At 43.2% G+C, this 17,405-nt stretch overlaps 1 protein-coding gene across 3 annotated transcripts in view; it reads left to right on the forward strand.

Annotated features, from left to right (window-relative positions):
- Positions 1–17,405, forward strand: part of LOC126354065 (juvenile hormone esterase-like) — a 285,547-nt gene that overhangs the window by 243,355 nt on the left and 24,787 nt on the right. For all 3 annotated transcript variants that reach the window (XM_050003436.1, XM_050003437.1, XM_050003439.1), the window contains exons 6-7: positions 2,363–2,513; positions 10,465–10,646. In XM_050003436.1, the coding sequence (XP_049859393.1) occupies positions 2,363–2,513; positions 10,465–10,646 (333 nt within the window). The remainder of the gene's footprint in view (positions 1–2,362; positions 2,514–10,464; positions 10,647–17,405) is intronic.

The following is a 17,405-nucleotide window of genomic DNA, read 5'->3' on the forward strand; positions in this document are numbered from 1 at the left end:
GCATTCCAATGCTTAGAAGTGGGAATGAGAAGTTGTTGATAGAGAGAATGAATATGAATGATACGTGTTTGTGTCATATCCGAAAGTTTTTGTGGTCATTCGTTCATTGGTGCCATTCCCTATGACATTTCACCTCTCCTGTGGAGGAGGAGGGCGTGAGGGTGGCCGGAGTGGCAGCATTAGAATTAGGGTGAAATAAAAATAAGAATCTGGGTAATATCAGGTAATCAATTAGCGGAATGTATACTTAGGTGACAAAATTCATGGAATACCTCCTAATATCGTGTCGGACGTCCTACTGTCCGGCGTAGAGCAGCAACTGGACTTGGCATGGACTCAGTAAGTCGTTGGAAGTCCCCTGCAGAAATACTGAACCAATGTACCTCTACACCCGACCACAACTGCAGAAGTGTTACCGGTGCAGTATTTCTGCACGAACTGATCTCTTGATTACTTTCCATAAATGTTCGATGGGCTTCATGTAAGGCGCTGCGGGTAGCCACATAATTCGCTGGAATTGTCCACAATGTTCTTCAGACCAATCATGAACAACTTTGGACCGGTAGCATGATTGGGAACATGAAGTGCATGAATGATTGCAAGTGGTCTCCAAGCAGCCGAACATAATCATTTCCAGAGGACCCATTCCATTAGATGTAAACACAGCCAATACTACTATGGAGGAACCACCAGCTTGCACAATGCCTTGTTGACAACTTGCCGTCGTGGGGTCTGCGGCACCGACACACTAGAACGCTACGATCAGCTCTTACCAGCTGAAAGCGAAACAAATCTGACCAGGCCACGGTTTCCCCGTCGTCTGTGGTCCAATCGATAAGTTCACTGGCCCAGGAAGGGCGCAATGCGATGTCGTGCTGCTAGCAAGCGCTCGTTCTAACAGATATGTTTGTCGTTCATCGAACACTGATTTCTGCAATTATTTCACGCAGTATTGCTTGTCTGTAAGTATTGACAACTCTACGCAAACGCCGCTGCGCTCGATTCGGTAAACTAATGCTACCGGCCACTGCCTTGTCAGTGGTGAGAGTTAAGGCCTGAAATGTGATATTTTCGGCGCGCTATTGACACTGTGCACCTCGGAATATTGAATTCCCTAACGGTTTCCGAAGTGGAGTGTAGCATTCTTCTAGCTCCAACTGCCATTCTGCGTTCAGAGTCTGCTAATTTCCGTCGTGAGACCATCATCAAGTCGGAAACCTTTTCAGATGAATCACTTGGTATAAATTGCACCGCCCTTGTGTACGTGATACTTCCGCAATCTGTACATGTGCGATCCCTTGACTTCGTCACTTCATTGTGTGTAGTGAAAACGTACATATTATTCGACGACCTTCGCTTGCTGACACTTGGCCGTTCAGGCCCTTAACTAACGTGTAAACTCACATTGGGCTGTTGAGAGCTGAATAGGTGATACTACCGAGTTTAAGAGGACGACAGTATTTAGCGGCAGAGGATTAGCACGTTCCGTCTCCGAAACTGAATATACATTTAGCATCGCGATGCTCGTAGAGCGAAATAGGATGTACAAGAGGAGCAAATGGTCTACCCATACACTTGATTTTAATTAAAATTAATTATAATAGTCTAGATCGTAAGGCACATTTATTAAAAAGTGACCAGTTCCGATCATCACATGATCATCTTCAGACCAACAATTGTAATATAACTCGGGACACAAATCTGAGGGATACATTAAAATAAAGACGTAAATTAGAGGAAACTTATTACATTAAAATAACTTAAAATTACCTATAAAATTAAAAAACATAGTTATAACAATACTGATGGATTAATTTGTGAAAGATAAAGGTATAATTTGGTAACATACCCAGTCCTCAGTTACTGCCCAGTGGAGTACGACGTACGCCCAAAGTCGTGTATCCCCAATTCTTTTGAGCAGTGCACCAATTTCTTGCAGTCTTTGCTGTAGTCAAATGAAAATGGTATGTGATGTCATAATTATAGTGGTGACTGACTCTTTCCAATTGATCTGAATACCTTGAAGTGTGAAATTTAAAAGTGATCCGATCTTCAAACTAATTTTGTATTCAAACGTTACATTAATGTGTACGGTTTCCTGTTATAACTTTCTCTATTAAGTCTGCTCTATAACGGCTAGAAGCCTGTAACAGAAATCCTGTTTAAGTATATCCACTCGTGGTAGCAAATATTTTGATAATGCAAGATTTTCAGGAGATTGGCAATAAAGAGTCCGGATACGGGCACCAGGATAGCTGGGAACAAGAAGAATATTTTTCGTGGACAGATATTTTGTTAATCTACTGTTTACAATGTGGAAGTAACAAATGTAACTTTCGCGAGAACACGTTTTTGGTTTCAGGAGAAGCTGCTGTACTCGTATGCTCTCTGGTCACCGCATATCGAAGCAGAGCATGAGGGTGCTTTCATCTCGGAACCTCCAATACAGCCACTCATCGATGGCCGGTTCCTGCGAGTGCCCATCATGACAGGCGTCACTTCCGGTGAAAATAGTACGTATCTACAAATTATACAGCAGAGAAGTGTAACACATCATTAAAATGATGTAATAATATTAGTATAAACTTCTGGGACATACCGTAATAACCGACAAAATATTAATAGTTTCCGTGTAATCTATTGTGTAATTATAGCTACAGGTTAAGGAGGCATACAAATGTAATCTCGCGTTGCCAAATAAATAAGTAAATGCAACTGCGTCGCATTTCGGTTATAATCGTACATGGTGCTGGTTCAGCCCACCCAGCTCTTTTCTTGCGGCTTGGCCCACACGGTACAGAGGGTCACCGGACGGTTTAAATCTCGCTGGCGAGTCATATGACGTCATTGCGAACTCTGTCTCAGTGAGCTCCTAGACTCGACTTGTTAGGCGTCGCCGCTGCCCACCTGTCACTGTTATCGGGTACAAGTGGACTTTGACTCGCTCAGAAAGGAGAGCGAGTACACGCGTTTGCAAGTACGGGGTGTTCAAAAAGTCTCTCCGCAGTGCCGTATGATAGCCGCGCGTGCCGTATGCCGCAGTGAATATACCGAAATGAAACTCAGTGAAATACAAGTTATTAATTCATTGAATATTCATTTTTACTTAGAAGTTTTCACATTATATGTTGAAAGTGTCCCCTCCCTCCCCCCTGTTGTTGAATACACAGTTCAATTCGTCTAATCATGTTTACAAACACAAGATGTAACATTTCTTCTGTAACAGAAGTAGTGAAAGTGGATATTGCAGATTTCAATCCATCTATGGATTTTGGACGGTTCTTATAGACAGTTGCATTCGCTGCATCCCAGAAGAAAAAGTCAGGTGGTGTTAGGTCAGGCGATCGTGGAGGCCAAAGTCTCTGTGAAATTATGCGAACACCAAACACATTAGCAAGCAGTGACATTGAAACGCGAGCTGTATGCGCAATTTCACCATCTTGCTGGAAATAACTGTTCAGTGGTTGGTTCAAATGGCTCTGAGCACTATGCGACTTAACTTCTGAAGTCATAAGTCGCCTAGAACTTAGAACTAATTAAACCTAACTAACCTAAGGACATCACACACATTCATGCCCGAGGCAGGAATCGAACCTGCGACCGTAGCGGACGCTCAGTTCCAGACTGTAGCGCCTAGAACCGCACGGCCACTACGGCCTGCAACTGTTCAGTATTTCACTTAACACAAGTTCTCCTATGAATGGGTACAGAATATCACTGCAGTATCGTTGTGCGCTTATTATTTCGTTGAAAAATATGGGATCCACAATCAGACTCCTATTTTCACAGAGTGAAGTGGTTCCTCACGAATACACAATGGATTTGCAGTACTCCGCATACGAGAATTTTGCGGGTTTATGTACCCGGATAAGTTAAACCACGCCTCATCAGTGAAAAACGTTCATTAAGAATATCCCTTCCATTTTGTTGTACGAAATATTTGAACCATTGACAATAATACAGTCTCTTGCCATGATCAGTACTTTTCAGTTCTTGCAAGACAGTCAGTTTGTATGGGAAAAGTTCTATTTTTTCCTTGCAGCTGTGTGGGCCGTTTCGATACAAACATCTGATTTCCTGGGAGAGTTTTCCTACTGCCTTGTTCGGAATCATGGACTTTTTTTTCGGAAATATCGAGTAGTTTATCCTCAGACAAAACTCTAGAACGAACACTTCTCAGTGAATCTATCACTGAACCCGTACTTCGAAATTTGTTCGTCAAATCTCGCACAGTATCGCGATGTGGGAGTGTTGTCTCTGGCAAAACTGAATTAAATGTTTGACGAACTGTATTCATCACCAGATTTGAACACTTGTTCGACTAAGAACACACGTTGTTCAATGGTTAGCATTTTAACAGTGACAAAAACGAAACAAACGAACAAAGGAACTAAACGTTCACGTCAACACGTAACGACACACACCAACGATACTACTGACGCTGGATGACATAAATGAAACAGCGGAATGTTGGCAGAGTCCACTTGAAGGGAAGTAACCCAGGCAGGCGAACAATCACACGTCACGCGCGGCTAACAATCATACGGCACTGCGGAGAGACTTTATGAACACCCCGTATAATCGCGGACTCGTGGCATTGCCGCTACACACACAACTTTTTTGAGAGAAATGTCTGGCAGTAGTATGTAGATTATGATCATTTATTTCACAGAATCATGATTTTTGGCTTTATATACATTTTCAAGAGCAAGTTTCAGTGTCCAACCTGTCCAAACCACATAAGCAACCATTAGGGCTGACGATCATTGTGTACTACTATAATGACTGATCAGTAAGAAGCGAATATTGTTTTATATATATATATATATATATATATATATATATATATATATATATATATATATATATATATATGTGTGTGTGTGTGTGTGTGTGTGTGAATATTTACGAGGGTCGGTCAAAAAGTAATGCCTCCCATTTTTTTTCTACTTAAAAAAATTAAGTTAAGTGAAAAATTTGAATTTGGCGCCATTCCTCAAACCTTCTTCTGCAATCCACTGCAGTAGTAACTTTCTGTGTCAACAGGTGGCAGCACAGCAGAAGTTTGTAAGATGGCCGACATCGATGTTCGTTTGAGACAGCGTTGTGTGATTGAATTCTTGAATGCAGAAGGTGAAACGCCCATACGCATTCATGAAAGACTGAAGAAGGTGTATGGTGTTGTGACAGTGGATGTCAGCACTGTTAGACGATGGGTTCGTCGTTGTAAGGAAGCTGAAGGGCAAAGCATAGCTTCGTTAGGTCATCTGATCCCGATAATTAGTCTTAACGTCTTGTCAGTGCTACTTCACAGCAGCAAAATCGTTTACTCATCTTCCATGCTAGAGGTAGGTCACGACTAGCCTTGAACTCCTACATGCTTCAGTAAGAGAGAAAAGGTCGAGCATGAAGCGACCGCAGTGCCACAATTGCCAGACACGTCATACTCGTGGAACTACAGTGGGAACAAAGGAAGCCCGTTTGCACTAATGTAACAGTATCGCCATGATTTGTAAAGTATACCACCCGCAACGTTAGAACTCGCTCCATTTCTGATCTCTTGTGCTGACCCCACACCTCTACATACTGTATCCAATGACGCCACTGGTGAAGGACTACACGGCGGTCGTTCGGTACCGAAGGTACTCGCCAGTGTCTGTAGACAGAGCCTCAATAAGTAATCATATTCTGGAACAGAAAAAATAAAAAATATATAGTACACTAGGGTCTACTGCAACTAAAGAACATTGTTACGGTGTCAGAGAGAAATATGCACTGATCTGTACATAGCAACGCTTTGCGTTAATTTTGTTAATAATAGCCGCTCATACGGCTGCAGGTGACATGCTGTATGCCAAAGAAACGGCAATGAAACTCAGGAAATATGCCGGAAGAATGTCAACAAACGTAGAAATCAAGTGACTTAAAAGTAAATGAGGTATTATAAAACTACGAATACAATAAATATCTGGAACCAGACAGAACACGTGTAATAACTAGGACGCAGGACAGAACACGTGATTAGGATTGTGGAAAGGGCCAAATAAGGTGTCGGTCAGGTTCACTCAAAATTGTAATTTATTGTAATTTAATAACACCTTTAAACCAAAACGGCACATAGCCAAACATTTAGAACTCTGAGTTTCCATAAGGCAATTATTTCACGGCTGAAGGCCCCCAAACAAGAAATCTTTAAAATCAACAAAATAAAAATGCAGTTACAATAGCAAATAAAATAATTATAATATACATGGTATCACAGGTAGGCTGGAAAGCCTCAGGCAAAAGTAGATAGAACAAACATATGCAAGGTGCAATACGTGATGACTGGGTGTTGTGTGCTGTCCTTAGGTTAGTTAGGTTAAGTAGTTCTAAGTTATAGGGGACTGATGACCATAGATGTGAAGTCCCATAGTGCTCAGAGCCATTTGAACCAAGGTGCAATACAAGCGCCTGACGGCCTAATTAAATTTGAAAATATATTACCATAGTATTTTTGTTTAAAGGGTAATTTAAAGAATAAGGTTTTAAGTGGCTTAAGGCCCACAATCGATTTTCCAAAATTCAAAACACATGAATTCCAGTAAAAACAATTTTTTTTAAATCATTGGCTATGATGGATTATAAACAGGCAATTAAACACCGGTGAGAAGGACAATAAAGAAAACGGAACTCAGAAGCCTCCAGGGAGGTCGGTCTGCCATCGTTCACTTAGATGAGACAGGTGGTGAGCCCAACTACACTTAATCCGTCGGAATCCAACCAGCGGACAGCCACGGACCGACCGACACAACGACTTGCTTGCCACCAATCGGAACATGAGAACTCTAACACAAAAAGGTATCCACAATGAAATATGTGTTAGTTGTCTAAACTAGACACCATGTTGGACAGCGACAACAGGTGAGGAAAGGACACTGCCTGAATGTACGTCAGTGGCCATGGCAGGTAACCAGAACACTAACTGTCACAAGATAGAAAATTCCGCTGGTGCACTTGAATTGTAATCAACCAATATAGTTAATTACACCGCATGGCGGCTAAATTTCAGCAATAGAAATACTCGGTGTTGCTCACAGAAAAACCTCCCCAACAGCGAACCACCGAAACGAACCACACAACATGAATGGACGTAGCTTGCGTAGTTGAAACCACTTCTCAGATTTTACGTCCTGAGTCGGTGAACCACGAAGCTCGTAATGATCGGACAGTTCCACACACGCTCCGCCACTGCGCAGGACCGCCAGCGGAACCAGCCGACTGCACCGCTCGGATATAACTTCCTGGTCCGCAGCAACCGACCGCCTCCCGCAGAATACCGAAAATATATGAAATAGTCGTCTGTGGAAATAAGCCCAACTACACACACAACCTGATAAACACCTTCACGAAGACCTGAGCGATACCCAACAGTAACTAAGCACACACGAAAACCAATCGGGAATCCATGCGCGTGCACACACACACACAGCCGACTCATGAACGATCGGCGACCCAAAATGCGTCTTCCGGTAGGATGACCGACCGACGATCCACCAAGAACATTGCCCAGCTAAAGAGATGCGTGGCAGCAATGGCCGGGCGAGCCATGTCGACTCAGGCCTCACAGCTCCAGTCCGACTGCACTAGTGCCGCATTGCAACTCCCCGACTGGCAGGTCCGGAGAGCGCTCCAGACGCGTTCCAGCTGACTGGCCCACCCGAACTCGTGACCCGAATTCTCTTACGACAGACAACGACTGGGAAGTAGTAGAAGTCAAGCAAAGATTTTTTCCTTTATTGTAATTTCAATATCTGTAGATCAGATAGGTTGGCAGCAGCCTCCTACCCTGCTCTTCAGCCTTAGAGTTGACAATGAGAAAATATAAAAAAGATACAATATAGACATATTGACGGGCAAAAACCAGTAGACACAGAAATACAAAAACACGGAGCCGTTCACACTCGACAAAAAAAAAAATACAATGAAACACGTTGGCATGGCGCACAAACACTGATGATTTCGACGGCACAGGTGAACAATGGAGCGTGACGGCGAACAGTAAACACAAACACGGTGGCACACACACGAGAAAACGGATGGCGATAATCTCCGGCACATGAATGTCCATGTAATATGTGCGAGTCTGGGGACCTGCCAAGAGGGGAAGAGGGAGGGGAGGGGGAGAGGGGAGAGCAATGATGCAATGGCAGAGGAGATGGGAGGAGGAATGGAGGCATGGGGGTAGGGGAAGCCTGGGGGAGGAGTGGGGAGAAAGGGAGGAGGGAGGGAAGGGGTAGAGAAGGGAGAGAGGGTGCCCATAGGAACAAACACGGGAAGACGGAGGGAGGATCAAAGTTGGTAGGAGGGGTAGATGGAGGGGAGGAGAGTGGAGAGATGGAGAGCAGGTGGGACGTGGAAGTACAGGCGCGGCAGTGGACTGGGGCGGGAGAGGATGGGAGAGACCAGCGGGTGAGGAGGATCGAGTTTATGGGAGGTGTAGAGGATCCGTATCTGTTCGAGGAAAAGGAGGAGATGGGCGAAGGGAATAAGGTCGTACAGGATCCGTCGAGCAAAGATACTATGAGGGGGGTATTTATCGATAGGCGCTGCTAACGCCGCTCACAGTCAGGCAAAGCAGCAACTCAGTGACAGCAATAATTTAAATTACCGTAGTGAGGTGGAAGTACGTTAAAAACAGGGTGTAAAATACATTATGGCAGAAACACGAGCCACGCACGGCTCAATAACGTTTTGCCATATCCGTAAAGATTCTAATTTTGCATGTTTTCAAATAACGAAAAACCGACTGATGATGGCTATATTGTCGAAGAAACTAGTATCGGAAAGAACATTAAACAATAGAGCTTTGAATCAAGAAGGACCCACAATCCCATAATGTTCTTTTTGCAAACATGGACCAAACGGAAGAGTCTCAAGATACAAATTAGCATCCATTTTTAAGAAAGCCTCTTCAACGAGTGCCGCAGCGATAATGCGAGAGCTGCAATTCCCGATAATGTGCACCATATGCGCCACAGCAACAACTAGAGATAACCAGGGTATCACTTTCGAAGTTGGCACGCGTCAGGCCAGGATATACAAGTTTGCACAACTTTCTTTTAAGTAAATTACAGTGTGTACTGGCAGGTGAAATTTGTGTTACGTATTTCTAGTGGCGTTAACTATGAGTGCTAAAAAAATTGCTGGCGATTTCGACGTGATAGCTCAAATGCGTGTCAGTTCCTAAGGGACCTAACTGCTGAGGTCACCGGTCCCTAGTAGGTGGTATCCATCCCAAACATTTGTCTAGATCAGTGGAGAACGCAATCCAATTGGCTTTTTTTTTAAAAATTCCATCGTGGGCGAGGAATAGAGGTAATTGCTTTAGCAGTTGTATTGTCGGCTGCCGCATACTGTGCTCCGATTTGGCTAAACAGCCCACTTGTAAAAAAGGTGGATGTCCAGTTGCATAACACTCTAAGGATGATTTCTGGAGTAATTAATCCCACTCCAACGCAATAGCTCCGAATATTAAGCCACATCCCGCCGCCACACCTGCGACGTACGGACGCCCTTGTACGTGAATACAAAAACATCATGGGAAATCGAAGCCTGCCAATCCACCAAGACATTGAGGCTGCAAACACTAATAGGCTTCGATCTAGGAACCCGCCAAAAAGAACAGTAAGGAACTGTTTTACAAGAAGGTTTCAGTATCACAAATGGAACGCATGGCAAAATCATAACATGCCTTGCATCACACAAAAGCCACCTGGTTTTGACCTACCACGCAAAACGTGGTCCACTCTAGATATGATTAGAACTCGTCATGGCAGATGTGCTTACTTCCTGCATAAATTGGGTAAAATAACATTCCCTCAGTGTGACTGCGGAGAAAGTCAGACCATCAGCCACATTGGTGAAGAGTGTCCCAGAAGAGCCTATAATGGGAGCCCCGACGACTTCCTGTTCGCAACTCCAGAGTCGATATATTATTTTAACAGACTTGATGTTTGTTTGTAATCCTAAACTTTGTTATATTAGTAATGTTGGTTTGCAATTATTGACGTTTGTTATATTAGTGATTTGTCTGTTTGTTTCTTATGTGTCTGTATTGCCATACTATAAATAAATAAATAAATAACCGGTCCCTAGACGTACACACTTATGTTAAGAACAACACACACACACACACACACACACACACACACACACACACACACACACATGCCCGAGAAAGGACTTGAGTCTCCGGTGGGAGGGGCCGCACAATCCGTGACGTGACGCCTCTAACCACGCGGCCACTCCCCGCGGCGACATGAGAGTTGAGACCACTCCCTTGTCAGCTCTCCAGCTTGACGGCTCAGGAGGGCTAGCCGGTCGCTCTTAACATCCCGGCTTTGAGGCACGGGCAGTGTGTGCGGAAACGTGCATCGTGCACGAATCTAGTTTCGGTACTCACTGCTGTATGTTTTTGTTCAGGTTTTGGGATACTTAACGATACCGATAAGATCAACACTCTCAACAACCAGTTCGTGGAGTCGGTGGGGCCCTGTCTGCACCTGTCAACAGTAGAGGAACAACAAGCTGCAGCAGCCAAAGTGAGGGAGTTCTACTTCGGCAACGACACAATCTCTGCAGATAATCCTGACGCTCTGGTGTATGTGAGTAACTGTTACATCTGCTAGCGTGCAGTGGGAGAACTAAAGGACTAATGATTACCCACAGCTGAAATTGTACACCATACCTCACATTGTAAACTGAGCATTCTTTATGGGCGGCAAACCTCCACTGTTATTTACTAACAGAGAAATAATATGTTAATTCATGTTTGTGAAAAGATCTTCTATCAGAGGAGTCAAATGAGAATTGACCACAAACGACAACAGGACCTTGGTATGGTTCCACTGGAAAGTAATGATCACACACGTTAAGGCAATATCCTAGTAGGAGACGGGACAGTCAATGCCTGTTTCGTCAAACGCGGTCGGCAGCTTATGGATTCACAACCAGTCTTGCACTTGCTCGTGCAACTGAAATCGATGTCCACTAGTGTCCTTCTTCCTTGTTCGGGTAGCCACTGATGTGAATATCACATTATGAAAGATCCGGTCTGTACAGAGGAGTTTGTAGTGTTTCATCACCAAATCGTCGAAGAGTAGTCTTTGTCTGGCTGGCAGTGTGCTTGCGTGGAAGCGCTCATGCGTATGTGTGTGAGTGTGTGTGAGTGAGTGAGTGTGTGTGTGTGTGTGTGTGTGAGTGTGTGTGTGCTTTTGGAGCAGCGTGGGCGTCACCATGCAACATGATACTTCCTCTGCTTGTCTACGTCCTCGAGCATGGAACCACAATCAGAACACAGTTTTATGAAGCCACTTTGCAGAAAAATGTGAATCGCCATAATGTCAAAACGTCCAGGAATGCTGTGGGACGGAATCATCCTTATGCACGATAATGCTCGTCCCCACTCTGACAATCGGATGAAGACTATGTTTCAACGATTTGGCTGGGAAACACTGCAATATCCTACGTACAGCCCGGATCTTTCACAGTGTGATTTGCACATCTTTGGCGACCTGAAGAAAGATACACGTGGACGCCGGTTTCAGTCGGTCGAAGAAGTGCAAGAGTGGGTGCGGTTGTGGATACGTCAGCGTCCGACCGCGTTTAACGAAACAGGCATTGATCGTCCCGTCTCTCGCAGGTATAAATGTCTTAACAGGTGCGGTGATTGCGTTTCAATGGAACCATTTCGTGGTCCTGTTGTGGCGAGTGCGTGGTTTTCATTTGACGGCCCCTCTTTTTATCATGTCACCTGATGATGTCTCGATTCTGAGCATAGTACATTCAAATTAAAACAGTTTTTATATAGCTAATAGAACATGATTTTTATTAGCATATTCTGACGTAATGTATCCTCTCTGATAACAGGACTAATCAATAAGGTTACTGGTTCAAAAGATGACCCATATTCGGGAGTACCGAGATTCAAGTCCGTATTCGTCGCTATGGTTTCGGTTTTCCGTAATTCCAATTACATACTTCTGGCACGTGGCTGAGTTTTCTCCAAATAGAACCGCGTTAAGTCATTACATTATTATAGTCGACATCGAAACCAAAGCAAAGCCAACAACTATATTTTTTATATGAACATGTCCAAAAGAACATATACCATCTTCATATAGATAAGACTTACCGGCCAATGATCTTCAGTGTGGATGCACTCACATTGCTCAAACTCTAATGGGAATCGGGAGGACGACGGTTCAATCCCGCGTCCGGCCATCCTGATTTAGGTTTTCCGTGATTTCCCTAAATCGCTCCAGGCAAATGCCGGGATGGTTCCTTTGAAAGGCTACGTCGGACTTCCTTTCCCATTCTCCCCTAATCCGATGAGACCGATGAGCTCGCTGTTTGATCTCTTCCCCCAAACAACCCAACCCAACTTCCGCAAGTAATGACTATAGTGAGCAGGGGGACTATAATGTAGTGTGTGGCCAGTAAGTTGGAAGTGTGGGTCTCAGAGGGAGAGTGCCAGAGATAATTACCTGCAGTCGCACTATCCTCTGTGTCCTCGATGGGTCAGTCGGGCGGAGCATGTGCCATGTAAGCAGGAGATCCCGGGTTCGAGTCCCACTCGTGGCACACATTTTCAGCTGTCCCCGTTGATATTTATCAATGCCTGTAAGCAGAGAAGAGTCTGGATTTCATCGCAATTTCACTATATTTTTTAGTGGTAAGGCAAGTAAAGTAGCGTAGCAATATGAAATGAACCATGTAGCTGAGTAAATTATACATACAGATTGATCCAATCCCATTGTGCTGACTATAGTCTTCGGGGTGTTTCCCCAAGATGACAGGCAAATGACGGAACTGGAAATAAAAAAAAAATGGTTCAAATGGCTCTGAGCGCTATGGGACTCAACTGCTGTGGTCATTAGTCCCCTAGAACTTAGAACTACTTAAACCTAACTAACCTAAGGACATCACACACATCCATGCCCGAGGCAGGATTCGAACCTACGACTGTAGCAGTCGCACGGTTCCGGACTGCGCGCCTAGAAGCGCGAGACCACCGCGGCCGGCGAACTGGAAATCTCCGCCTAGGTATTCCTAATTGGAATCCCCTCATCCCCACTAAGAGCTCGCCAGGTATTTTGTTGATAAAAAATATATTCTACAATGCGATGGATTTTAGCATCCGACCATGGGGTGGACAATGAAAAGTGTTAAAAAAATCTACGTAGTAGAAAGGGTGTCGTAAAAATAATAAAGTATGCTGAGGCATTGTTTTGTCACTAACAGCTCCCCAAATGAACTTTCACTCTACGGCGGGATGTGGGCTGAATTGGAACTTCCTGGCAGATTAAAACTGTGTGACGGACCGGGAGTCGAGCCTAGGACCTTTGAATTTCGCGGGCAAGTCTGTTCGACTGAGCTACACTAGTACGTCTGACAACCAGCCTATGTTTGGAATGTAGGAGAGAGGTACAGGCAGAAGTGAGGCTGTGGGGTTGGGTCGTGAGTCGTGCATGGATAGCCCACGGGTAGACCACTTGCTCATGAAATGTAAAGGTCCTAGGGTCCACTCTCGGTCCGTCAAACAGATTTACACTAGTTACAGCTTCTATTCGCTGAAGAGAAAACTGGTTGTGACAATCAGGTGCGTTTGTAGTTCGTTTGGACTTGTGGGCACAAGCATGTGCGTGACGAGAGCTTGTGATGCGCCATTGCTGTGGCTTACTAACAAAATAAAGTGTAACACCAGAGGGAAACACACGAGGAGTTACAAAATAAAATTCGATATGAAGACTAAATACATGAGGTTCGCGAACATAGGAATACGAGCTACCAATCATGCAGCACTTGCGACCCTGGGCCTACGTAGAACTGAAGATGCTAGAGGGTAATTTGCAAAACGATTTAGATATCTGTATGGAGCGAAAATTAGCAATTGTCTCTAAATAATGAAAAGTGTGTGGTCATCCACATGAGTGCTAAAAGGAATTCGTTAAACTTCGGTTACATGATAAATCAAACAAATTTGTAGGCCGATTCAACTAAATACCTAGGAATTAAAATAACGAATAACTTAATTTGAAAAGAACATACAAAAATGTTGTAGGGAAGGTGAACCAAAGACTAAGTTTTATTGGCAGAACACTTAGAAGATGCAACAGATCTACTGAAGAGATTGCATGCATTACGCTTGTCCGTCTTCTTTCGGAGTACTGCTGCGCGGTGTGAGACCCTCAAATGACAGAATTAACGGAGTACATAAAGAACGTTCAAAGAAAGGCAGCATATATTATATTATCAAGTAATAGGAGAGAGAGTGTCACGGCCATGATACAGGATTTTGGGGTGTAAATAAATTTCGAAAAAGGCGTTTTTCGTTGCGGAGGGATCTTCCCAGGAAATTCCGATCACCAACTTTCTCCTCAGAATGGGAATATATTTAGTTAACACCGACTTACATAGAGAGAAACGATAAGCATCATAAAATAAGATAGATAATAGCTCTCACGGAATGATAAAAATGCATTTTCCACGCGCTGTTCGAGAATGGAATAATAATGAATTAGTGTGAAGGTGGTTCCAGGAACCTCTACCATACAATTAAGTTATTTTTGATGTTTTTCGATTTTAATTTAAAATAAAATCTCACGGGAGATTAATTTCTCTAATAATGTGTCACATCACCACTATTTGCAGAACAGCCGCATAGGTGTAGATGTAGATTCAAAGGCTCCAAAACTGCAATAAATCATCCTAGTATTTTAATAAATCAGGAGAAAAATCAGGACAGAAAATTTCAAAACGTCAGAAACTCAGTGTGTGCAACTGTTACTTTATTTATCTTTTTTTTAAAAAAAATAAAACATTATGCATTTTCACACTCATACAAGAATCTATGTGCTACCACAAGAAGGAAAGCAGGATCGCCAATTATGATTTAATGTGCCGTCGACAATGTGGTCGTGTAATAAGAAACCACTGACAGTTTAGAAAAAGTTTTGGTAGAATGTATGTCCTCGAAAACTATACAAAATAAAATTCTTACCGGAGTAATTGTGATAACCCGAATTATCTTTAAATGTGAACCTGGGATGGAGGAAATATTGACCTGAAAAAAGACGAGATCTACACTGCTTGATATAACTGTACTGGGCACTGCTCATTGAAGTTTGAATATTTTGGCTCGAGCTAAAACTTGCTATGGCACGAATATGTATACATATGTTACACTCGGATTAATTGAGCGGCCCAGAGTTGTGGCTGGTCTCAATGTTTGGCTATGTTTTTCGTCATAGGGTGCCAGCTCACACCTGTCGTAAATTCAATTTTTACGATGAAATAAAATACAAAGAAACCTTTATCAGGTTACCTTCAGTTCAAAAGGCCATTGACTTGTAAATAATAGATTTCAGCTATCAGTCGTCCTTTTTAAATTTTATTGGCAGATTTAGATTTCAGCTAGAGACTAGCCATTCTCAATGCACTATCTCTACTGCTGTAGTATTCAATGAACTGTGGATGAAGTCCTACCAACAGGCAGTACATGCATTGGTCAACAATGATAGTGCATTGAGAATGGCTAGTTTCTAGCTGAAATCTGGATCTGCCAATAAAACTTAAAAAGGACGACTGATAGCTGAAATCTATTATTTACAAGATAATACAAAAAAACAATGGAGGCAGGTACTGCGGAGAAATTTAAAATATTGAGTCACTCACGTTGATTTATAATTTGTGCAAGTGGTTTTTTTTCTTCAATGTATTTGCTAAACACTTAAATGCGGGTCTGAGGGCCTTCCTTTTATGTAAGAGCGGCCTTTAACAACCGATGCTACAACACTTCACTATAAAATTCAGTTGTCGCGATCATGGCTCTCGACAGTCTACTCACAATTCACCAATACACTCTTGTCTGCTGTCCTAAACCACTATATTGAGCTCCACATGATCGCTCTCGAACGTGGCTACCAACCCACTACTCGCACCAGATGCGCGGCACGTCCGGCTCTTAGCGTCGTCCAGAGCCAACTGTCCAGTCATCAAAGATCCTATGCACCCTCGAAACGACTGCCTAACTCAATACAATGTTTGACAAAGATTGTAAATATTCTAAAACTAAACACAAAACATATATAATATAATGGAAAATACGGAAATTTTCCGGGCAATAGCAATTTAAGGCCCAGTTTTCTGTATCTGCCACTGTTGTTACACAAATAATGTTCTTGTGGCATGATTTAGCTTTTCCCAAATTTTTGATACTTAACATAAATAAACAAATAAAAATACATACTTAATTACTCATCTACCTCTTTAAACTTTAGAATGCTGCCGCCAGTTTCGTCTCTTCAAATTTATTAATTACTAAAAACACAGTTTGTCTCAGTCGAATCCCACATTCCGACCTCATTCAAAAATGGTACATATTCTGCTGAATCGGCTATGATTTCTCGAAGCACCTCTACTAGCCGCAACCGTAGACACTATATTTATATTAATCGGCCAAAATATTGCTGTGATATTAGCTTTTGAACTTTCATAAATTTACAGTTCCTTAGACAACAATAACTTTTAAACTATTACATACTTTTGTAGCGTGGCAAGATAATTTAGCTTTGCATATTTTTCTGTCCATGAGTGCCAACTGGAAACTCCGTATCACTCTTAGTTTTGTTTTTGTCATTTTTTCTGTGGCATATAAATTTCTCTAAGAGCGCCAATACGGCCATATGCGCTCCTGCTGAGCGTCCACTCGGGTTTTTCCAACGCCGGGTACACGCTAGCCAGTCGCCACGGCCCCGTAGCAACCGCCAGCCACGTAGTCTGTGGCGGGAAACTGCCGCTCTAATCTCGTGCCATAGTTTGTACCCTCACATTGACATAAAAGTGAAACACCCAGGAACCACGATATGATCTCAGTGGAACTTCGAAAACGAATATACAATCAGCTGGTGTGTAAATGGTCAGAGTTGCAATTCTCTGTAATAGGTAGAACAAACACCAGAGTGCTGTAATGTTGCTAATGCTTCATTTTGTTACCAAGTCTGGTAACAACGGGCGTGAAAAGTGTCAGGTGTTGGTTTATAGCCGCCAGGAAGCGAAGAAGCTGCATACTCTTGTGAAACAGCGTTATCAATACCTGACGGAGTTTGAAAGGGATCCCACTGTGGGTCTCTATTTGGCCGGCTCGACGAATCACTCAATATCCAATTTTTTGGGGAGCATTCGAGTGCGACAGTGGCCTCATATTGGAACGTGAAGGTTGGTCTACTCGTCGATAAGATTCTGGTAGACCACCACAAAGAAGCCCCACAATTTTGTACGCCAAGCACATCATAACCCCTTTACATCTTCGTTTGCCTTGCGACAAAATTAATGCACCCCGTGCAAGATGGTTGCACACTAGC

Source organism: Schistocerca gregaria, chromosome 3, assembly GCF_023897955.1.
Source record: "Schistocerca gregaria isolate iqSchGreg1 chromosome 3, iqSchGreg1.2, whole genome shotgun sequence".
In the NCBI taxonomy this organism is placed as follows: Eukaryota; Metazoa; Arthropoda; class Insecta; order Orthoptera; family Acrididae; genus Schistocerca; species Schistocerca gregaria.